Source organism: Syngnathus leptorhynchus, chromosome 4 (assembly GCF_054491065.1).
Source record: "Syngnathus leptorhynchus isolate UIUO chromosome 4, UIUO_Slep, whole genome shotgun sequence".
NCBI classification, from domain to species: domain Eukaryota; kingdom Metazoa; phylum Chordata; class Actinopteri; order Syngnathiformes; family Syngnathidae; genus Syngnathus; species Syngnathus leptorhynchus.
Genome location: NC_141198.1, coordinates 6,142,440 through 6,166,767, shown reverse-complemented (window position 1 = coordinate 6,166,767; position 24,328 = coordinate 6,142,440). Strand labels below are relative to the sequence as shown.

Here is a 24,328-nt window from a genome sequence, read left to right as displayed (position 1 = left end):
AATGAAGGAGCGTGTACATTTAACAAATCCCGATTGCAACATGACAACATTGCGAGAACCAATCAGAATTCAACACCGCAATATAGCATGTGACGGAGGCGTGTGATCTGCTAGAATGGGGCGTTTACAACTTCAGATCGTGACCAATGATTGGCGAGTTTATCATAATTTAACCAATCGCCGCAGACGATGATATTCCAACCTCCATTGTGGCTCAACGCGGAGCAATGTTGTCGTGTAATGTGAACCAAAAAGGCTGCCCCGGGTTGAGTTTCACTGAACGTCGTAGCATTTAAAAAGATTGACAGTTTCAACGTCCAATAGAGGTCTTGAGTTACCGTTGCCAATGACCAATCATATCTAAGCACACGCAAATCTATTCCATGAACTACAATAATTGACTGTCATGCGAATCTCGAAAACACAAGTGTCAGTGGAAGATCATTTAGAAGGTAGCAAGAGTCACGTTCTCCGAAATTAGTGTCGAACAAGACGTGTGGCATGATGACTGACGTGACGAACTAGCACAACAACGATTAACAGTGATAAGTTTGGATGACATCGTCGGATGAACTTTTAAAGAGAGACCTAGCTTTTGTAACTCAATTAACGAGGTCAACATTTTGCGCTTTTGGACCTGGCGAGAGGTCAGAATCACTCATATAGTTGAATTCGTGACTCACTTTCATCGCTAGTTTAGTAAATTGTCACTGAGCCTAAACTTGTCCGAGCCCGTTTTTCGGAAAGAATTGTTCAAAATTGTAAACGCGCCAAGCCAAACGCGAATCTCTCTGGAACCGATTTAGTTTACATTTGGTTGACAGTTGTCTCGAATGAGAGTCCAAGCATCCATTGCTCCTCAAATAGTTAGCCCGAGCAGCTAAAAGCTAGTCTCTACCTGAACTGAACCACATCAGCTGACGTTTTTGGAACAGCATCAGGGGGAGAAAGCAAGTGTGTCTTGCTTTGTCTTGTCTTGGCACATTTTAAGTTTATTACAACCAGTTGATACTCGATCGGAGAGATAAATACTTTCCTTAAAATAACCGCTGGCAGAACAGCTTGATATAAAGCTACTGTGTGAACGAAGAGGTTTGTGTACAGTCAAGGAATCCCCCATCGGATTGTTTTAATACCAGTTATTATTATTGAACATGACGGCTATCGGAATGGTGCAGATGCTGATCGAAGCTGCCGAGTATCTTGATCGCAGGGAACGAGGTAAAGTAACATTTTATTCATATTTGTTATGGATTTTATGCATTAGGAATATGCAGCGACACCCCTCCCCCTTTATGTGGCTTGTTTGTGCTATCACAACGACCATCCACATATCTACGCTTAATTTATTTTACCGGGAGCCTTTGCCTTTTAAATTTTCGTGTATTTTGCTAAGCAGTCCTGTATGCAACAGTGAATTTCGAAATATTTATTTCAAATTGTCAAATGCATGCACGTGTGTGCGATTACCCGAATCTTAAAAATAAGTGGGAATGGTCTGCCTTGAATTGCATTGTAATAATTTTTCATTTTTATTTCAATAAAAATTCATGCGATGGCCAAAGACATTGTTTTATGATAGCCCCTCCTTTTCTACTGTTGTGGCTTGCTAGTGGGGTTTATTTCAGTTCAAGATGACATCATTGTTCAGGCTTAGGGGAGAAAACAGCATAAAGATGGGACTTGGAATGCTTTTATAGTGTTAATTCCCTACTAATGTCAAGTATGTCAACTGAATCATAAAAGAATAACAAGCAGAATGTGCTCTTCCTATATTTTGGCTTTTTGACACTGTTTGACCCAAAGGCTACTGTGTTTGTGCTTTGCAGAAGCTGAGCATGGCTATGCCTCCATGCCACCCTTCATCAGCAGTCGAGAGAGGGAAAATTTGAAAAAGAAGAGCAAAAGCAAGAAAAACATCAGCAGCAGGTAAAAAATGAATAACCTCTGGGCTTCAATTTTTTTTTTCGATATAAATCTCTCATCCCTCATCTAATTCTTTTTCATTTTCCACTTAGTATTATGATATTATTACAATTGCATTATAACATCCTGGTATATGTTTTCTACACAGTCTCAATCAGGGATGGGCAATTATAATGATAAAGGGGAACACAATTTTTTTTCAGAGCTACAGGGGGCCACATAGGGCTGCATAATATATTTCATGCTCAATGCATTTATAATTCATTCCAAAGCCACAGAAAAGCCATAGGTCCAAACATATTATGGTACAGGACAGTGCAGCAGGTGCCCAAGATATAAAACACAATGTGAATACAGTACTGTACAGTAAGATGTGGCCCACTGTTAAAAACATAATGGCTATTTACATTTTTGTTTTTACAAATGTTCCTAAGTGGGTTGTTCATCACTCAGGGACATAAGACCCGGTTCAAGTGCAGCTAGGCCATGTCTGCCATCTGGTGATATTACAGTTCAAATCAAGCCAGTGGACACCCGCTATTTGCAGGCGATAGGGACTGGGCCGGCCTGTGAATTGCAAAAATCCGTACATACTTAACGCCAATTGAAATACACTGTGTGGGAACACTTTTCTATAAACTTCAAACAAAATGTTTCAATAAATCTTGATAAAGCTCCCATATGCATTGTCCACAAAAGACGGGGTTTGGACCCCCCCCCCCAAAACGAAACCCAAAAAGGCAAAACCTAGTTTTATCAAGGGGCCACGCAGAGTATGGTCCATGTGATTTTACATTGTTTGACTAATATCAAAAGAGACCAGCGGAAGGCAATAACTAAGTCGATTTTGCTGACCTATTTCAAAGACATGGTGCACATTTGTACTTTACAAATGTCTTGTCACAGTGAAAAAATACAAGACAATATACAGTAGGACGTCCTTTTCAGATGAAACAAGGACAAGTGGTTGTCTATCACGAAGCTTTTTATTGTGAAAATGAAAGCTTTGTGGTGGAAAGATTTTGAAATGATTTATCTCGGTCTATTTATTTCAATATCACAATCAAGCATTCGAAAAAGGCTATGTAGACTTTTACCATAGACTGTATGGGTCTACTTTGTTGGTGAAGAGCTATGATTTTACCTTTTGATTGTGCTTGATGAAATCACGCAGCGACAGCTCCAAACAAGTGTCTGGCTGATGGCCACTGACCACTTGTTAAGGCAAAGTGGGTCAGTCAAGGTGACTTGCAGGAGACATTTCAGCGACGAGCTGCCCTGACAATCCTATCAACTCAACATGACTGCTCAAAACAAAACGTACAGTACGGTCATTGCGCATGGTCTGGATTCCATACATTGATCCAGTCAAAACAGGTTTTCTGTTGCAACTGCATCTCACAGTTTAATGTGTATTTTGCTTTGTTGGTGAGGTCGCGGTTTAGTAGGCCTGTTCAGCACGCGACACTTGATCATTTATTGAGTGGCATCTTTTTTCTATCCCAGGATTGTTTGTAATACTGTACATTAAGTTGCAAAACTGGCAACATCAATAAACATCTGTCCATGCAGTATTTTCTAACTGTAAAAGTAGTACAAAAATGAGCCGACCATTGTTAATAAGATATAGAAACAAGTTTGAGTCATTCTTTATTTAATTTTTGACAGTTTATGCATGCTATGAGAAACGTTCTGGCAACAGAGAAAAAAAGGATGCAGTTCATGTTGCTGTGTACACTTTGTTCTTTTATTAATTTTGATCAATTGTCTTTGTCCGTGCATTTGATAAACAGCAAATTAAAGTGGTGGTTAGTTAGGTTATTATAGATTAAGAAAAACAAGCGTTCATCCTTTTTAATCATTAATTGAAATAGTATCTGGTATACGTGAAAAGACACCAAATGCAGAGACACCAAATGGTACGGTCCGTATTTTGCTACGGAAATCCCTATGGCCATAATCGTAATTACATTAGGCCCAGGTCAGATTTGACCAAAACAAAATTGAGCCATTCAGTCTTGAAAGAAAATCTGATTTTGGACCAAAAAAAAAAATCTGAATTGAGCTGCAGTGTAAACATAGCAGTGTTAACATTTGATTCAGGCATCAACTGTATGCACCATGACATGATTGCTGCAACAAATACCTTACAATAACAATATGAAAGCTATAATTCCTTAATGATTTTGGTTATAGAGCAATGATTGCCTTGTGCAATTGAACACTATGCAAATTCATTTTATCATGTTGCATAATGTGAAAAATATGGAATATGGACAGATTCTTATGCAAGTTAGTCTTGTAGGTTAGCAGCTCTGAAAATAGATGGATGTTCATCATTTGCCTGGATGCAACTCTGTGATGTATAGAAGGTTTGTGCAGAGGATGAGCAGAAAGACCTGGGGGGGAAAAAAAAAAAATACTCCACCTTATTGCCAAGAGCCATTCGGTACAACAAATGCATTACTGCACTACCACCACAACAGTAACTTACAATGTCTGGTCACAATATTAGGCACGCTTATGGACTAATTTGAATTATCATAGTTGTTTTCACTCATTCAGCTACACTAGAGGGTCCAAATATGAGCAGCTTTATACGGCTTCAAACTACAACCTAAAAAAGAAATGTACCGTTCGTAATGTTTAATTCGTACCTTTCGAAAGTGTAAATCAACGCATTAGGTTTTACTGCAGCTCTTGTATTACATCTTATCAGATTATCTGTTGTAACATGAAGATGATGACGTGTTATGTCTACAGTAGACTATGTAAATTGGTGACCCGGTGTTACTATGGCAACGGTGTAGCCACATTTCCACAACAAGCTACAAAAGCTTTAGAGCTGGTAATTCAAGGTACATAATTTTACATGCAGATGTTAAGGCAAGCATTGCATTTGAGTTAGAAATACAAAGCAAAATGTAACCAGGACTTCTTTCCAATACAGTACAGAAGGGCTGGTGAAGTTTAGCAACTCAAGTCGTTAAATGAACAGTTGCTCTATATACACTTGCTTATAATTAGGGGTGACCATTGGAGCTTTTTATGTGACATCCATGGTTTTAGCAGTATTGGTGGGATTCGCTGTGTTGTCCTTCTCTTTGTTTTCTGTTTAACAAGGCAAACTATCTGACTGTATATTTTTGAAACATGACACGTTGACTGTATATTTTTGAAACATGACACGTTATCTGTGGTTTTAGTCATAATACATGTTAGCTGACACTAATATAGGGTGAACTCTGAAGAGCAATTTTTTTTTTTTTTTTTTTTTAAATATTTGCTGATGGGTATTCAGATACATGTTATTTGATAAAAGCAGGCTCAAAGTTGATTGGGTTCCGCTATTCTTTTACTTCCATGATTTATGATGAACAATATTCTCATCATAGGCCATATATAGCAGAGGCTTTAACATAGGCTACAAAGATCTTCCCCAACAAAAGAGCATATTTTCTGGCTTAAAGTCTGCCTCCGATAACCACAAGATTCACGTTTACTGTCATTCTGATAATATTTCTATTTTCCAGGTCAACTGGCGCCACATTCCAACCTCAAACATGCTAAGTTAATTGATACTCTTAATTGTGCAAAGGTGTAAATAAAAGTGACGATTATGGGGACGGATGAAACCCCACTTCCATCCTTGCTTAGTCTGTCTTTTTTTTTTTTTTTTTTTTTTTTTTTTTCTTTAAACTTCTTGTCCTCCGTTCGCAAAATAGATGGGACACATGGACGGACCATTCCGTCCCTGGGAAGAAGGAATGGCCCTCACTGGGTATTATGATATAATTAGGCTAAAATCATACGATGCTATTAGCACTCACTTATTGATGCAATATGTAAAGTAGTCTTGATACAGTCAGTGGTTGACCAAGTGGATGACAAGTTGATGAAAGAAATGTCATGTGATTGACTTCATTCAATTTGGTGGTCCCTATTTTATTTATTTTAGAAATGGCTGCTCCTTTAATACTACTGGTTTGGACATTTAACTGTGATTTGCTAGTGGGTGAAGATGAAGAGAAATCTTTGGCTGCTGCTGTCTTCCGTTCAATGAAGGTCCCAGTGTGGAGGAAATTGCACACGGTTGAAATATCTGCATTTGATAGGTGCCAAAGATGTAACGATATTTTTGTTTTTTTGTGATTCCCTGTCATACAATCCTCTAATCTTCACGCCATCTGCAATGAGTGACTTGGAAATGCGCTTGTTATTGAATTGAATGTTGCGTCTATTATTATGTTTTAAAAACCTGGGCACGGCATTATGATTTCTTGAAGGGAAAGGCAATGCTATTTAAATGACTGATGTTATCAAATGTGGAGCAGAGCAAGTGGGAAAAAAAAGATTGAGTTCATAAAGAATTTCTCAGTGTGGGTAGAGGCTCCTCCATTGCCTGTTGTTTTTCCATGGAGCAGATCTGTAAGTGGTGGGGGATGGGAACATGCATGTGTCAGTTGTAGAGTCTTTCCCCTCCCGAGTTATTTCTCTCTTTTTCTTTCCTCCACTCTTCCACTCTTTCGCTCTCTTTCTCTCTCTCTCTCTTTCTCTCTCGCTCTCTCTCTATCTATACACCTCCCCCACCTTTCTGTGTCCTCCCTGCTTGGTTCCCACTCTTGGTAGGGAAGAAAATCAGCTCCTTTATTGCAGGGAGGCGGGAGGGAGAGAGTCCTCCCCCACTTCCAACGTGTACATACACTCTATATAGTAACTCTATTTCCACTATGCAAATTTTGCATCCTTGTTGAGCAGATAAATGGAGTCCTTTATATGCTCGCCACCCTGAGGCATTCTTCATCTTATCTTTCATCATTTTGAGCATTAGGCTATTCCACTGTAATGCTACTTTTATGTACATATTCCCTTTCTAAAAACAAAACAGAACACCAATGACATATTTTATAAAGTGCTGTGCGTAGCGTTGTCACAGGCCTGCACCACAATATTGAGCAAGGTATGGTATGCTACATCTTCAACTAAACAATATACATTAAACAATCATCATCATAATAATTCATATATGATAGTAAATCATAAGTTAGGAGCCACTGTGTTTTCTAGTTCAAAATAATTTGGTGCCCTGTATTAATAATTATGTTCATTTGAAGATATGCTCAATGAGTTTTACTTCATCATGACTCAAACAACCATCATCATCATTCTCTTCCTCTTATCTGAGGTCAGATGGCTGGGGCAGCAGTTTAAGCAGGGAAACCCTAACTTGCTTCTACCTCTCACTTACCTGCATGTCAACTTGCAGTGACAGAGTTTCTCTGAGGGAGAGCCCCGACACCTTTCAGCTGCTTGTATCTTGTTTTTAGTCCATAGGTGAGGGTAGGGGTATAGATTGACTGGTGAATTATTCACTTTTGGAAAAATGACTATAAGTAGCTCTATTTGTAATGAACATTGTTTTCTCCATACAAAACGTACCGTATATATTCCAGGCTGTCTTTGAGGCTGTAGTATAATTAATGTCTCCATTAGCTAATGTACTGTAAGGTTCAACTGAATTAGGATTTCTACTCGACGGTGTCTTAACTGGGGTCATTAAGCACGAAAGCTATCTGAGGCATGCCTGCAATACCGTACATCATTCTTAATCCCTAACATGAATGCTTTCCTGTCAAATGTATAGTGCCAGCAGATTACGATCATCCGGCAAAGGGGAGTTGCGTGGTCACACATCTCGGTTTTACCAAGTCGGTCAAATGAATGCACAGCGTCAAAAGTCTACAGGTGTATTTTTATTCATCTAATACGTACAAGAACAGTCTAGAGAGGCTATCTTTAAATGGCAGGCAGCCGTCCAAACCTGGACCGAGTCAAGTTCGGTCTCGTGCCATCCCACCGTCAATTGCCTGTATGTGCGTTGTTATGCTGGATTTTCTCTGACAGACGGTGTACATGGTAGCTCCTGTATTGTTTACCAGAGCAAAATGAGCCAATCAACTCTTTTAGTTGAGGGCATTTGTGGGGTGGCTGTGACAATGGTTCTTTGAAAATCTGTGTTTTTAAGAATGTATAATTGCTATTTTCCCGGAAGTCAGCTCAAATGTTGTTCCTCATATCGTCGCAAGACTTTTCTTTGAACTCATATATGTTATGGTAATTGAAAAAAAAAAAAAATTTATAGGTTGGTGTTAATGCTTGTTTATCTGTATGTGCCAGACCATTGGCCAGCGACGAGTCTGGCCCAAAGTCAGTTGGGACAGGAAGTTAGTGATACAGAGAATGAATGCAAGCGTTGGCTGCATTGATCAAAATATTCCAGACCTTTGCCCTGAAAATCCATTGCAACCAGACTTTTCAGAATATTTATTGAAGATCTCTGGTCTGGATCTAGCTGATCTAGCAAAGCATACTGTGATTAAGCTTCCTCCATGTTTTACAATTGGGACATTTTCTTTTTATGATTCTGTCAACATAGACTTCATGTGCCTTGCCAAAAAGCTCTAGATCTGTTTCATTGGTTAGTTAGTGCACCAAACCTGAGACCCTGTTAAGGATTAAGCAGTCCGGAAAATGGAAGTGGAGGATTTTGTTGAACCACCACTTAAAAGCAATATCTGATTTTATCGGTTTGTATTTATTACTGTGTATTTATTCTGTCAATTTCACGTTTCAAGTGATCATTTGGGGCATTTCTTTTAATTACAGAGGGGTCCCAACAGTTTTGTGTTTGTGTGTAATGTGTCCCAACTTGGCTGCCAGCTTGAATTTCAGCACACTTTGAGCTGCATATTACAATTTTGGAAGCGATTATCAGTCCTGAAAGTATATTTGCCAAGAAACTCGAGCAGAGTTAGCAAAACGGAGATGGGTCAGCGACTGAAATCGTGTCTGAATGAGTGGTCTTGTTCTCCTGCCAGCACCGTTATGTCACAAGCGGCTGTCTGAGCTCTGTCGGAATTCATATTCAGTTGGAGGGGGCCAGCGCGGTTGTGTGCACCAAAAGATGATACCCCACATGCATGCACGCACGCAATGAACAATTATTTCCAAAATAATTTTCAAAGGTCTTTCACTGGATCTCAGTTGGCAGGAGTCTCTCTTCTCTCAGACCAAGGAAAAACATGGTGTGTATACTGTACAAGTTAGAGTCCTCTGAGATGAAGGAGCAGAGGCTAATTTCGGACATTGGGTCAAGGGATCGGCTGGTCTGCTCGAGGCAGTAGTCTGGATCGAGAATGCGGAGATATCTTCTTCCCTCAAACACCTCCACACTCTTTTGCATAGGTCAAGCAAATCTCCATCTATAAAATGTATCGATCCACGATACGCATTGATTGATTTGAACTTCACAAAAAGGGCAGAATATTATCTTGCTACTCACTTTACTTTCAGCACTGTTACTTCCCATGACCCCCTCCCTACTTTGTTGCATTCAACGGATAATTAGTTAATATTAAGTGGCATAGTCTTAATGTTACAATTTATCTTCACCTGTCCAAGTACTGTGTATTCTTTGTAAAAACCACAGCTCTCCTCCAAAGAATGAAGTGCAGGCTTTACAAAACCCAGTCTTCCTTTAGTCCATTTTCCTTGAAACTCACATCAGCCTACTCTGACTGCCACAACCTCCCACACAGCCTTTTCTCACTCGCTTTCATTCTCACTCCCCCCACAGTACGCTGTTAGACGGCAGTAATTACACACATGCAGAGGGGCTACCCTGTTTTGTTTTCTTGCTCATGTCTTCCTTTGTCTCCACAGGTCAACACACAATGAAATGGAGAAGAACAGGTATGTAAACATCACTCTATTCCATTTGCCTAGTGTAATCGTATAATATACATAAACAATGGGCTGTTCCTCAATCCACAAAAACATCTGATTCCTAATCCCATATCTTTCCAATGCAATCTCTTTCAGGATGTGCAGAAATCATATGGACCGTTAATCGTTGATGAGCGGTTTATCAAAGTGACACATATTTGTCCTACTTAAACAGCTCAGTTTGATTCTTGCTGGACAATGAATCCAGTTCCCCCAAATTACATTTGTAGTAACACGGTATAAATGAGGTTATCAGTTAACATGCAAACTGAACCTTCAGTAAAGATAGTTCTGAACCATGGGCGCCAACGGCCCAATTTCATCATTCGGCTGCTGCACGTCGGCGACACGTCTGCCACGCATGCCACGTGCACGACAGAAGTTGTTGCTGCACGTAGAATGGACGCTCTCATTCTCTCCCATGATTGGTCCATTAAGTCACATGCTGCGATGACTTACTCAGCTTTTCCCGCTTACTCGCCATAACAACGAGCGAAGCAAATCTTGCGCTGCCCCTTGCTATAAGCGTACGTAACTTGAAGAAATTGATTTATTACTATAAGCCTTTTCACCTTATTTTCTCTGTTGATATGTTGAAGGCGCCATGGTGTGTGGCATACAGTTGTACCAATAAGCATGGAAGACGCCCTAAATGCACATTTCAGCAGTAATGCAATAATCTAATTTCTCTAAGGTATATTTTCAAGTACCACTCAAGATTTTTCTGTATGTCAGAAGCATGAACAATAAATACAAAGCAAAGTCCAACAAGTAAATAAAATCAAACTCTCTGAAATGTGAAGTTCTGTAAATCAGGTTTCACGATACCAAGATATATAGATTAGTAAACGATCAATTAATTGACTGCAAAAATACCGTGCTCATCCTGACAACTTAGCTTTTGCCAATTTTATAAAACAGAACGAAAACACAGTATTTTAATCTTTTTTTATTATTATTATCTAAATTCTGATCCTTGTTATAGTTTTATTTGTCAGTTTAGTAGAACCCAGTTTATTCTGTTATCATAGAAATGCTACATCACAGATCTATAGCGTTATATATGTCTGTCACCTACTGACAGCCCATACCCTATCTTTTTTTTTTTCGGATTGTGCAATTGTATCCTTCTCATGGGGCAGCCATTCTGTCAGACCTTGATGACTTGACTTCAGAAAACCGGTGAGCTGTGATTGGTTGTGACCTGAGACCTGGTATCTGTGATGTCATTTTCAGTCAACAGCAAGTGGCAAAATGGACGCCCCATGACATAAATATAAACAGGTGGACTTTGTCTGTTTAATTCATATTCCACAAGCAAAACATTCGTCAGAACAGCATATTTCCACTAGTTAGGCTGCATAGAACATATGATTACTATACATAGAAAATTTGGGGGTCGACTTTCTCTTCAATGACGTTGCTGCTGACTGTGCATTCAACTTAAACTGCATTGACATAGCCTGTTGTGTGTTCAATGACACTACAATTAGGTAATACAGTACATTTTGGAAGTGAATTTCACCTGCAGCAGGTATTAAATGATCAGCTCATCTCGCTTTAGGTTGCCTAAGAAACATTTCCACAGTAGGCTAAAACATCTGACGTACACACTCCCACCCGCTGAGGTTTACACATGCACAGTAGCACGCACACACTTTGTGTGTTGCATAACAGCCGGCCGGGTCAGTCGGTCTCAAACACCCACCAGACATTAGCAACTACCAGAAATGTAAATTGAGATGTGGAAAGAAGATACTCTAGATGTAAATGTGTGAAAAAGATGTCAAGGACAGATGGGCAGATTAATCATGGGACTTCTGATAGATTAATATTGTTGTTGTTGGGTTAGGAATGTTAATAGTCATCACCACTTTGAAAAGGTCTAGTTAAATTTGCAGTTTGTTTGCAGCATCTTTTGGTAGACCAAAGTAATGGTCAGATCTTTGCACTCGTTAATCATTCCGCTACCTTTCCAATGGGGTTTCCATCAAAATTATATAGCCTAAAACATGGGGAATATTAGTTGCAAAAATATGTTTTGCTAGTTTCTAGACATTCAAAGATGTGTAACTTTGTCTTTTTTTTTTTTCTGCCTTCAGACGGGCACATCTACGTCTGTGTTTAGAGCGACTGAAATCTCTGGTTCCTTTGGGTCCAGATGCCAACAGACACACGACACTGAGCCTGCTGATGAAGGCCAAAGATCACATCAAGGTGCGTGTGCTTATACTTTGCTCAATTAAAAAAATGATAATATACGATACAGTTTATATAGATCATAAAGTAAAATCATTACAATAAAAAAAAATTGAAAATAAAAGACTAGCCTTATTTCCACCAAGCGATACTGTACAGTTTCGCATTATATAGTTCTGATTATTAAATCCTGAAGTGCACTTATACGGTATCGTATCATGTTTGGCGCATTGGTAATATTTCTTCTCTTCTTTCTCACTATTCAGAAGTTGGAGGAGAGTGACAGAAGAGCCCAACACACCTTAGAACAGTTACAGAGAGAGCAGAGACATCTGAGAAGGCGTCTGGAGCAGCTCGGTGTGGAGAGAGTCCGCATGGACAGCACCGGCTCCACCGTGTCCTCTGATAAATCCGACTCTGACCAAGGTCTGTCATTCATGCAATTCTTTTATCCATTTTCGGGATCCGAGTAAAAATATCATGTTGTCCACACTAAAGCAAATGAAAACAGCAAAAATTGTGACCGTAAAGGCTAAAAATGCCTTCACTTTTGAAATGCAATTAAAAATAAACTTCCGCACACACTATCTTTGCACTTTGGCGATGCATTTGTTCACACGCTAGAGTCTCATTTAATATGTAGTGTGAATGCTTATACAAAAATAATCTGATTTCACCCCAAAATGTGTTATTTTTTTATTTTTTTTACTGATCTAAATTTCATCGATTTCAATGGACTGCTATACGGACATTCATTCGGCTGAATGTTCTTAGCGGTCACTCTAACAAATCCTACTTCTTCCCTGTTGCTCACAGAGGACCTGGATGTGGATGTAGAGGGAACAGACTACCTGCTGGGTGATCTGGAGTGGAGCACCAGCAGCGTGAGTGACTCAGGGGACGAGCGGGGCAGCTTGCGCAGCAGTTGCAGCGATGAGGGCTACGCCAGTGCCAGCCTGCGGCGCCTGCAGGACACTCAGGAGAGGGCCAAGCAGCCGGCCTGCGGCTCTATAAGCCTCACTGGTCACTAGTCTATCTCCCGTCTCCTCTATTCCCGTTCCAAGAATGTTTTGCCGTGACTCGGTTGTATACCCACCTCAAGACCCTCACCCTCTCCCACCTTACCAGGACTAACCCAATTCTGAGGCTCATCAGGCCAGGCCTCTGCAGATTCTGTGCCCCATATCAACTTCTCACCCTGACTGAGAGCCTTGAAGAAACCCGCCCACAGCCAGCCCGTCATTATCTGACGGTCGTTAGATGTGACCAATCAAACGAGTCGGGTCCTCCCCTACTTCCCCCTCCGTCCATCACAAATGCAACTTTCAGCCAGAGAATGTTACTTTACAATATCCCACTGCCTCTATTTTTTAATGTGTCAAGGGGTACGGAAAGCACTTATGAGATTTCACCACAGACAGACGCACTCCATCATTGCTTCTTGATGTAAGACGGTGCTTCAAAAGGTGCGCCACACAAGCGGGCCTTTGTTTCTGCTCAGCTCACCACAGCCAGTCATCGGTTTTTTATAAACATCAACATGTCAACCCTCTCTTTCGTACTTTGGAAGTCATCTATAGGGTGTTTAATAACACTTGAAGGGCACACGGCGGAACAGCAATATGAGTCTCACTAGCAAGGCATATTCACCCTGACCTTTTTGGTCCACATGTGGGAAACCAGAGGGTTTAGTGGTGATACTGTCTCCCACTCGCTGATGACTGTGGTGTTTTTCTTGGGTATGTATGTATGTGTGTGTGTATGTTTGCCTGGCAATGACAGTGGTCACCTGTCACTTTCTTTGACCCCCCCCCCCCTTTGCAAAAAATGTTTTGACAAGTATTGGTGCACTAATATTCACCACTTCTTGACCAGGTGTAACCTGGGGTGGGAAAGTCTCCCTTCTAAGTCAAGAGGCTGAGGAACATTCCACTAGGTTAGGAAGTGAAGGCTGAGAGCATTTTTTTTTTTTTTTTGGTGGTGGTGGTTTGTAAATTTCCCTGCTATCACCCCAAAATACAATACTGTACCCGCTTTAGATTTTACTGCATACCAACCAACCGAGGACTCAGTTCTGTGTGAATGCCTGAAAGACCCCCTCTTTTGTCTTGCCTTGATAACTATTTATTGTTTTGTAAGAAATGTACATCAACTGTCATGTAAATAGTTCACAGATGTCTATCAGAAGTATTTATTAGATCTGATAAAACTAGAGATTAATATAAATATATATTTAATTAGTTCTACATAGCCTTTGTTCTTATTGTGACGTTTCACACGTGTAGTTTGTTTGCACAGCATAGTCAATCCATAGAGTATTTAGAAACGTCTCTTGTGCCTCAAGGCTTTATGTCCGTTGGAAGGTTTGACACAGATTTCTTAGAAGATGAAATGTCTCCCTGTGGTTGATTGTGTTTTGCTGTTTAAGACAAAAACAAACAAAAAAAGTCAATAGAAAAAAATATAAAACAGAAAAGGTTTATGGTGGTGCCAGTGGCAGCAGTATAGTAGTGTGGCCGTCATCAAGGCGCAAGAAAAAAGTCCTATCTCCTTGCTTGGTCAGAAAGACACTTGCACAGTGAGGATTTGCAGTATGTTTTGAATGTAGAAGTCCTCCACTGCAGCCAGTGTGTCTGAGAAGCAGCTCCCCCCCAACCCCGAATGCCACGGCCGATATATCTGAGCATGAAAATAGTACACAAAAATGAATACAAATGGTGGAAAAAAAGAACAAAAACACAAAAATAGATATTAGTTTTCAGAGTGTGGAATGCTGCTTCTTTTTGTGTGAGCTTAACCCCCTTTAACCAGACAGACAGGAACGGTGTAGAAATCTTACGAATGGAATATGTTGAAAAGTACAAATTCACCGATGCGTGCATGTATGTACGTGTCGCAACCCTGGGCAATTGATTGCGTGCATCTCGATAAAGTTAAGACGGGCAGCGCTCAAAATTTGGCCATCACAAAGGGTTTTTTGTTTTGGTGTGATTCCAACATTTGAGTTCAATAAAAAAATAAATAAAAAAAAAACGGAGCCCATAAGCAGGCATTTACAAACCGGAAAGTGTGCACATTTGATTGAGATGAAAGAAATCAATAGCCAAGTATTTTGTCACTGTCTTCAGAGAGAATTATTTCGGGGAATAGGGGTATTTGTAGGCACCAGTGAAACATTTTTGTTGTATAATGCCAAAAGGAAAATTGTGCACTTAAAACAATAGTCATGTGTTATACTTAGCATTTTATTCCATGGCCTTGTCCTCCACCAATCTGCATGTGTGTGTGCCTGACCCTAACCCCCACTACACATACACACACACACACACACACCCATCTGTGGTTAGGCCAGGCATGTATGCGGTGAATGGAGAGGCCCTGGTGGCCCTGGTGCTTTCAACACCTATGTCATGAGGCGGGTGTTCAGTCTCAAAGAACAACCAGTTGTTTAAGCTTACAGGTTTCAGCACTGATGGATCTTGTGTTCATGTTTGTATGTTATTTGATTTGTGCATACTTTTGTGGCTCGTATTGCCTTAAACTGACCTAAAATGTAAAAACCCAACAAAAAATGTACTACGTTTGAATACGATCTGTTGAAATGTTTTGAGACGTGCTGTCGTTCATGAACACAACCACACACATACTCAGAATGATTTTTGCCATGAATATCATTGTCACCTGATGCTGCCTTTCCTCTAAGGCGACTCATTTCTTCTGTGTGTTGAAAATCAACCTAAAGGTGGACATTTTGTGCACTTCATTTTTAAGAATTGGACAAGTGAAACAATTTACAATTTGTGGCAGCAATTTATATTTGCCAGTGGAAATAATAAATCACTTTGAAACCCTTGTTTATCTACCTAGCACCTTGACATTGTCTTTATTTTTTTTCATGACACACAAATACTTTCATATAAGTTCTAAAGCAGGGCTTTCCAAATTTGATCTGTTCTAAGGGCTTCAACATAGCCAATGTTTTTGTTGGTGGGGTAATAAATAATCTGGTCGAAGGGTTGGGTTGGCATGAGCAGTAATGAGGAGCTTTTTGTACAACACATGAAAGACATGGCAGGCTGCTTCACGCCAACATTTTCAGAATCTACTTGCCAAATTCAAGGTTGGTATGATCACAGCCATCTGACTATTGCACACCCGAAAGCCGGAGAAAGAGAAGATGGACGGATGGGGGTGTTCAAGGATACTTTTTCCCCTTTTGGAATGGTGGTTATTGTTAGTTAGATGGCAGCCAAAGGAAAATGAATAAAAAATTTAAAAAAACGACGTTAAAGCTCTGGAGCCAACCCATTTCGTAGCCAACATCTTTCAGATACAGTGTTTATATCTGTACCAAAATGTATTTAAATTTGATTTCTTGATAGGTTTATTTAGTAGCATGAGAAGGAAATAAATAACGATTATAGTTTAAGAATTAAATCCGTGTGCTCACAGTCTACCTACTTGTATGTTTTGGGTAACTGTCGTTGATAAAGTTCTGTAAATTGTGTATTTATTTACGTGTGTGTAATCTTAAATCAGTGCCAAGGCCAGAGACACATTTTAGCATTGTTTGTGTGTTTGTGGAAGAGCCTTCTTCCCGACCCCAAGGTTTCTATGACCTTTCAAGTTCTTTACGAACATGGCACACCAATCTCTCTCTCTCTCTCTCTCTCTCTCTCTCTCTCTCTCTCTCTCTCTCTCTCTCTCTCTCTCTCTCTCTCTCTCTCTCTCTCTCTCTCTCTCTCTCTCTCTCTCTCTCTCTCTCTCTCTCTCTCTCTCTCTCTCTCTCTCTCTCTCTCTCTCTCTCTCTCTCTCTCTCTCTCTCTCTCTCTCTCTCTCTCTCTCTCTCTCTCTCTCTCTCTCTCTCTCTCTCTCTCTCTCTCACACACACACACTAAATGGGAATAGCACCGTTTGCCTTACACACCCAAGCTTTACACTTCCACAAATATTGATTGATGTGTGTAGTTGCTGCCGTCAACAGGGTTAGACTCCTTGGATTGATTGACTGCATCCACAATCAGGCAATCATGTTGTAAATAATTACAACCCTGACTAAATTGATTGATCTCATGATTATGTTTACTTATAAGGAATTAATTGATTGTTAGTTAATCAGTTTCTGAAACTAAGTTAAATTAGTAAAATATTTTTGGATTATCATTTTTTTTACCTTATTTGCCACACCATTTGATGTTTAAAGTTCAAATTTCAATTCCGGCCTTTTGTACTCCCACACCCAAAAACCTGCATGTTAGGTTAATACACTTAGAGATATGTTTTTTGTTGTTTTTTTGGTATATGAAGAATTTGTCACATGCAAGATAGGAGAAATAGGGTCACCAGGTATAGCGTCGTAATGTAGAAAAAAAAAAAAATGCTACCATCAAACAACTGATCTTCCTTCTTCTGAAGCTACAAATGGACAGCTTTACACATGCGTTTAAAATGAACTCCAAAAGCTCATGTCTTATGATAATGACACTATGATTAATGTTAATTTTATTTTTTTTTCTTATATTTTTAAAAACATTTTACTTAATTTTATTAACATAAAAGTTGTTAGTTATTTGGTTACTTTTTGTTAACTATAACTACCTCGGACCTTGCAATTTTACTGAATACTGTAAACAAATGGCGATGTTGAGTATTATGTACGGAATATTCAATTGGATTGTGGCACTAGAACAAAGAAGCCTATATGTATATAGACTGTATATATCGAGCATAGCATCTGCAAACAGATGGAGAAGATCAACTGCACGTGAGTAAAGGGGATCCCAGGGGAATGGAGTGAGAAGTGCACATCACAGTCAATCAGTGCATCCGAGACTAAACAAAGACAAGGGAGATGGTGGTCTGCACGACACTTGGTTGGGAGATGTTTGCTGCAACACCTGGCATATCAAACAAACAAAGGGAAGGCTGTTTCAAAGAAGCTACTCTCCTGGAGAGCAAATGGCTTCACTGACATTATTGTGCATGGACAGCAAAAGCAATGCAGCCTAAATGACAAACTGACACTATCAAAAGCATTATCAACATTCCTGAATTTTGTTTGTCATTAAACAAACACATTTCAGACATTGACTGATGTGATACTATATGTTTGTTATTTATAGTAGGATTGCATAATACTGGAAAAACATGTCATATGCGATAAGGTTGCTGACTATATTTGATATTTAACATGAACCTAAAAAACGTTTTATTATGAATTGAAATCATTTCATTCATGTAGCAAAATAAGCAGTCTCAAAGTATTCTTAGCTATTTCTTTTATAACTATGCTAGATAATGTTCATCTATTGCGCATTTTGTTAGCATTTGAATGGTCAAATTCAGATAAAAGGAAACAATTCCATTATACATTTCTTGCATGTCTTTGCAATATGCATGTTGCATGGGCCGATATCGCAATATTGATATTTTTTTTATACATTGTGTAGTCCTAATTTATACTATTATATGGTTTGGCCTCAGGTTTTGGATGAACTGGACAAGAAGCACAGGGTACACAAACGGCTGGGTAAGGGGGCCTATGGACAATTTACAGTCTTCATTTACATTGGGAATGTGAGGATAGAAGGCCCAAAGAGAAGTTAAAATAATCAGTGTATTGTGTATGTATTTGTTAGAATAGAATAGAATAGAATAGAATAGAAAGCTTTTATTGTCATTGTACAACAACAGACAAGCTGGAGGTACAACAAAATTCCAGGGGGCTTTACAAGGTACAGGTTCCTGGAAAGTAATGTAGTACAATAAAATGTACAATAAAAATATATACGTACTACATAGACTATATAATCCGATAAATAAACATAAATACAACATATAAAAATATTAAGTGCAGAATGTTTCCTCCATGTTATTAAATTGAGAAATGAAGAATGCAATGCTGATCTCCTTTTTGCAAACAACCATCATATGATATTGTTTGTGACAAATATTTGGCGTTGCATGTGCTCTGTGTATTCTATGTTTATCTGTGCACTGTGCAGGAAAGAGAGGCGTTGCTGTTGCCTTCTGTCCGCCATTTTTAGGAAACCGTGACAACGCCATGTCTGCAAAAAGGACAGCACCATCTTGTTGTGTGTGGCTGTATTACACCCCTGACAACTATGCATGCATAAACAAAGACCACATTTTGGAGAGGCACTTGGATGGAGGCGGGGTGGGGGTTACACTCGCCTGCCTTGTGTGTGCGTGCGTGTGTGTGCGCGTGTGTGTGCGCGCGCGTTTGTGCGTGTGCGCGTGTGTGTGTATAATAAGACTCATTCTGTAAAACCATCTGTTGAAATGAATGCGTCTGAAACTGGTGGCTTAAAGTTTCTTGTTTTTTCTACTCTAAATAATACATCTAAAATTTATTGGATAAAACAATTCTGTGCAGTACTACAGCCATTTCTCAAATACTATCCATCTGTCCGTCCATCCATCCATCCATCCATCCATCCATCCATCCATCCATCCATCCATCCATCCATCCATCCATCCATCCATCCATCCATCCATCCATCCATCCATTTTCTCTGATGTCTAAACAAAATAAATGCTTTATTTGGAACAGTTGTCTTTTATTATATAAGAATAGTACATTTTTATTTTTTCCTATATGGTTCGAGAATAACACAATTTTGGTTAGCCGATTAGTCATGAATGGGAACAGTTTGCTTTTCAACTACTCTGAATTTTTGAACACATTTAACCTACCTGTTACTCCAAAAGATGGTCATGAGTGGTATTTCTTCTGGTGTTTTGACTCTTTTGAAAGGGGCGGAAAGAACAATCTGTTTACCAAGTCTGGACCCGAAGAGGACAACTCCTTGAACTAGAAGTAACAATTGCAACATATATGTTTGCTATTTCAAAAAGATGTATCTACAACCTCTATGTTATTTCTTACTGGTCTGTTTTGTGTGTGTGTGTGATCATTTACAATGGGGAAAATCTGGTCTCTCCCTCATAAATATCTTCGGACAAATACTAAAGTAAAGTAAATCTATTTTAAGATTATTCACTGGTACTATCCAACCAAGCATTATCGTCTTAAGTCCCCTCCAAATATGTCTATTTGTTTTGCGGGCTATCTCCTGAAACTTTGGATTATCTGTTCTGGCAATGTCCCTATACTTACAAATTTTGGAAAGATGTATTCCGATTTATTATTGATTTTGTTGACTCTGAGCTTACTCTTTACGGGAAAAATGGTTTCTTCAAATGATGATAAAAAAAAAAAAAAACTCTGCAGGTTTTTATTATAAACTTCATTATTCTTGCAAAATTCCATATCCACAAATGCAAATTTAGTCACTCAAAACCAACCAACCACGATTGACCAGTGGGGGCAAATAATATTTCTGGCAAAGAAAATGTAGGATTTGACTTCTGCTTTAAACATCCAAACAGTTGGAAGATTAGTACTATTTTCAGATAAAACAAGTCCACAGCCCATTATGTATTGCTCATGATTGGTGATTCACATAAGTACAAGTGTTGTACAGTAAACTTCAACTTTATTTACTTGATTTAAAAGTACTGCATTCATTAGACAAATCAAAAAACAAGGATACAATGTGTTGAGTCCATGCAGCCAGTCATTAAAAATATGAAAAAGGTCACTTTCATTTAAGATCCTTGGAGCAGACTTATGATTCACGTACATCACCAGGTAGTTACCAGGTAAATCTTTAGTGTATGTAGTAACACTCGTAGCCCATTGAGTAAAAAAAAAAAAAAAATTTGATTTGATGGCTGTATTTGAAAATTACATGATCAATATATTACTAAATCAATATTTACACAAACATAAAAGAAATTGTTCAATTTAGTAATTTCTTATGACTGTGATCAAATTTAGCAACCACGATTAACAGAAAAAACTTCAGATCTCCCCAATTTAACAGAAAATACAGTTCAGTACTTGATAAGCTTATTCCAATGACTGAAAGAGAAAACATCCTGTTCCCTTCTAACTCATGGAGGATGGAAGAATTGAGAATTTCTCCGTTTTACAATAACCATCTAACCATCATTTGCATTAGGCTCACGGTTTCACTGTAGCCGATACCAGACGACTGGGTGAGATGCATTGTTCACCCTGGACTGATCTTCAGCCACTTGCAGTGTTTACAACCAATATAAATGCGAGCGGAAAAAGTGTAGATTAATGTCCATCATTTTCTAACACGCGTACGCATCAATTTCTGCAGAAAACATGCGTACACATTTAATGAGTGACTAATCAATATCTTCACATATTCTGTCAAGAAATTTCGAACGTCCTCAGACCATGCATACGCATAACTAATGAAGGATCAGCTGCTGCCAAAATGTCAAGAATAACATTTTACACAAGATGCACAACATATTGAATAATAATTTTAACAGCAATTCAAAACTTTACGAACGAGATGACCGATGTCATAAACATTCAAGTGTGTGTATGTGCTTCAAATCTGTACTGTGACTGAGTGTATTTGTGAAGTGGTACGTCAGGCACGTTCTTAGTTGTTTTTTTTTATATGTCATGTAACGTTAGCAGACTGTGCAGTTTATTCAGCCTGCATTCTATTTTGATTTTAAACTGCCTTTCAAGATGACACGTTTGTTCTTGGTGTTGGATTTTATCAAATCAATTTCAAGAGGACATGTCTGTTCTTGGTGTTGGATTTGATCAAAAATAATTCCCCCAAAAATGCGACTTATGTGTTTTTCCTTCTTTATTATACATTTTATGGCTGGTGTGACTTGTAGTCCAGAAAACACGGTACTACAACCATTCTACAAATTTATTAGTAAATGAAACCAAATATGTGCTAATGTGGCATAGCTGTCTCAGATGGATCATGTGGCTGCTCTGCATTCGTCTCTGGCTCATTGTCACTATCTGGCTCTTCTGGGTGCTGCTGTTGAGGCTGCTCAATGAGACCTCCGTCCTGCGCTGTGTTATAGGAGCCGCAGTCACTGCACTTCAACCCTAGGACATGGAAAGGCACCGTACAGTGGGCTTGGCAGTCGTTACACATAATCTTGAGTAAGGGAAAGAAATGAACAAAAAATAATTAAAAGCAAAGCAAAGTTATTTTTTTTGTATTCATTTTTAATGGCATAAATAAGACATGAGCGTGCACCAAATTTTTGTTCTCATTTGTCACCAATCAAACGGTAATGAATTTAAACCAAATGCATCGTACTTTGACAGAGGTACCCTGGTATTCAGTGGGCATTGGTGACTGGGCAATCTCTATGTCAATTTGTTCCCAGTGTTCCTTCATGTTCCAAACAGAGTGCATACATAGAGGGCAGCGATAGGCACTAAAACAAAGACAAAGTAGTAATGCATTAATAAGAAAACAAGATTGGCTGAGAGACGTATATTACTAGTGCTTAGAAAAAATACCAGGCAATTACCGTGCAATAGACATACTATACCTTGTTCTGACCATGTCATCGAAACAGCTCCTGCAAGAAAAAAAAATATCTTGGATATTTAAGCCACAAGCGTGCTTTGCTGATGCTTACGATATATATTTAATGATTAAAAAACCAAGCAGAGATCGTATGGAAGCGTTAAAAGTTATACTTATGGAGAAGGTGACCGCAGGGGAGAACGTGCGCTCCAATTCGAGACGTGTGGATATCCTGTCGGTGCACACAAAACATGAAGTCTGTAAATGAATCAGGAAGCAACATATTCAGCTTTCCTTCTGTTACACTAGACCCATTAAATATATTTTATTACCTCCATACAAACAGGGCAGTTCTGCCTGGAAACATTCTCAACACACTGGAAGATAGAAAGTACAACAAATTCTTAAGATTCAATTTCTAAAATATATATATATTTTTTAAGTAAAGTGTTCAAAGGAGATGCACACACTTTGTGGTTCCCCTGGAGGTCCTGCGCTAAACACAAATTGCACTTGTCACAATGGAAATACTTTTCTCTTGGCCCAATCCTGAAGGGATCAAAAGTGAATAAATTACACTGATAGTTTAAGGGTGCAGATTAACATATCAATTCACGTTTTTTTTTTTTTAATTAAACATGTTTATACAACGATACAAGTCACAAAAATGGCAATTGGCTAATGTATTGACTCACCTACATATGCCACAGGGATGACAGTGGTACTGATTCTTATCCTTGTCAAACAAATGGCAAATGTCACAGTAATACTCCCCAAATTGCACATGACACTGTTGACATGCCTGTTGTGCCTAGAAAAGGGGGAGATCTCAAATTTAGACGACAGTGCTTAAAGTGATACATTGCAATGAACAATCCGGTCGAGTAAATCAATATTTTACAAAATACACTCAATTTTGAAGTCCTGTAAATTTGGGCAGATACAAAATAACAATCTCATTTGATTGTGCAAGTGTATTGATAGAGTAAAGGTTTATGATATCATTTACCCGTTGTAATGTTTGACAGCCAGAACATTGCACTTCTTCCACTTTAAATCGGTCCATCTGGTGGTTCTCCTCTGCATCATGACACAGCCTACACACATACAGTTTACCACAGCAAGGAGCCTGGGTGACACAAATATATATTATTGTTAGCATTAGCAATACTATTATCTTCAGTGGTTGATCCTAGGAATAAATAGCACTAGGATAGAGGCACTGATTAGAGAAGATCGTAGAGTCACAGCATAAACGGGAAAAAATACACAAAATGACTCGAACGTTGAAATTTGAAATGAATGGTGTAAAGCACATATGTCATGGTTTGACATACTTGAGCATTGCTAATCAACACTTTTTTTTAAAGAATGGCATACGCTATAATAAATAATAGATATAATATAAAGGAACGCACTTAGGATACGCACCTGAAAATACTGATGGAACGCACGTTAAATTACAGACAGACCTAAAGTAGCAGAGGCTGGCATGGTGTTAGCGTCAATCAACAAAATTATCGTATCAGTGTTGCGTCGTATATATTATTAGCATTTGGTATTTGCGTATGAGAAGGGGGGCCGACTTACAAACTTACTTTCAATAAACAGCTCCGCGCATAATGTTCACAACCTGCACGTTCCGCCATGTTTGTGCGACCATCAATATGCATTCCTCTTCTTCTCCGAGTCTACTGTATAGACGCATGGCTACGGTTTCTTCTTCGTTTTTCTTGTTTTACGCTATACGACTATTTATATCTTATACTGCCTACCCTTGGACGCAGCCGGATACTGTCATGCTCAGGAGATGCGGGATCTCACTCACTGACAACGTGTTGTGCAAAAATGACAAATTTACGAAATCAAATGGTATGAATTTCCATGGTTATTATTTATGTACATCAAGTGCAGTGAAGAAAGCACGTCATTTGAAGTTGCCGAAAAACATAGTATTGCAGTCAAAGTTCTTGTTGAGTTTGATGCGGGAATTCTTGTGGATT

At 39.0% G+C, this 24,328-nt stretch overlaps 2 protein-coding genes across 2 annotated transcripts; one reads left to right on the top strand and one right to left on the bottom strand.

The window, feature by feature from the left end:
- The first annotated feature begins 266 nt into the window (after positions 1-266).
- Positions 267-14,757, top strand: mxd1 (MAX dimerization protein 1). The gene is made up of 6 exons (XM_085909545.1): positions 267-1,221; positions 1,830-1,929; positions 9,649-9,678; positions 11,814-11,928; positions 12,177-12,336; positions 12,727-14,757. The coding sequence occupies exons 1-6, from the start codon at positions 1,155-1,157 to the stop codon at positions 12,939-12,941; spliced, it is 687 nt and encodes a 228-aa protein (XP_085765671.1). The 5' UTR covers positions 267-1,154; the 3' UTR covers positions 12,942-14,757.
- A 6,596-nt stretch (positions 14,758-21,353) lies between these two features.
- Positions 21,354-24,012, bottom strand: rchy1 (ring finger and CHY zinc finger domain containing 1). Its single transcript, XM_085910939.1, has 9 exons — positions 23,924-24,012; positions 23,335-23,454; positions 23,021-23,136; positions 22,796-22,874; positions 22,658-22,702; positions 22,499-22,557; positions 22,348-22,377; positions 22,110-22,230; positions 21,354-21,944 (listed from the first exon to the last, which is right to left on the bottom strand). Exons 1-9 carry the CDS (start codon positions 23,996-23,998, stop codon positions 21,732-21,734), a joined length of 858 nt encoding a protein of 285 aa, XP_085767065.1. The 5' UTR covers positions 23,999-24,012; the 3' UTR covers positions 21,354-21,731.
- Positions 24,013-24,328: the final 316 nt, after the last annotated feature.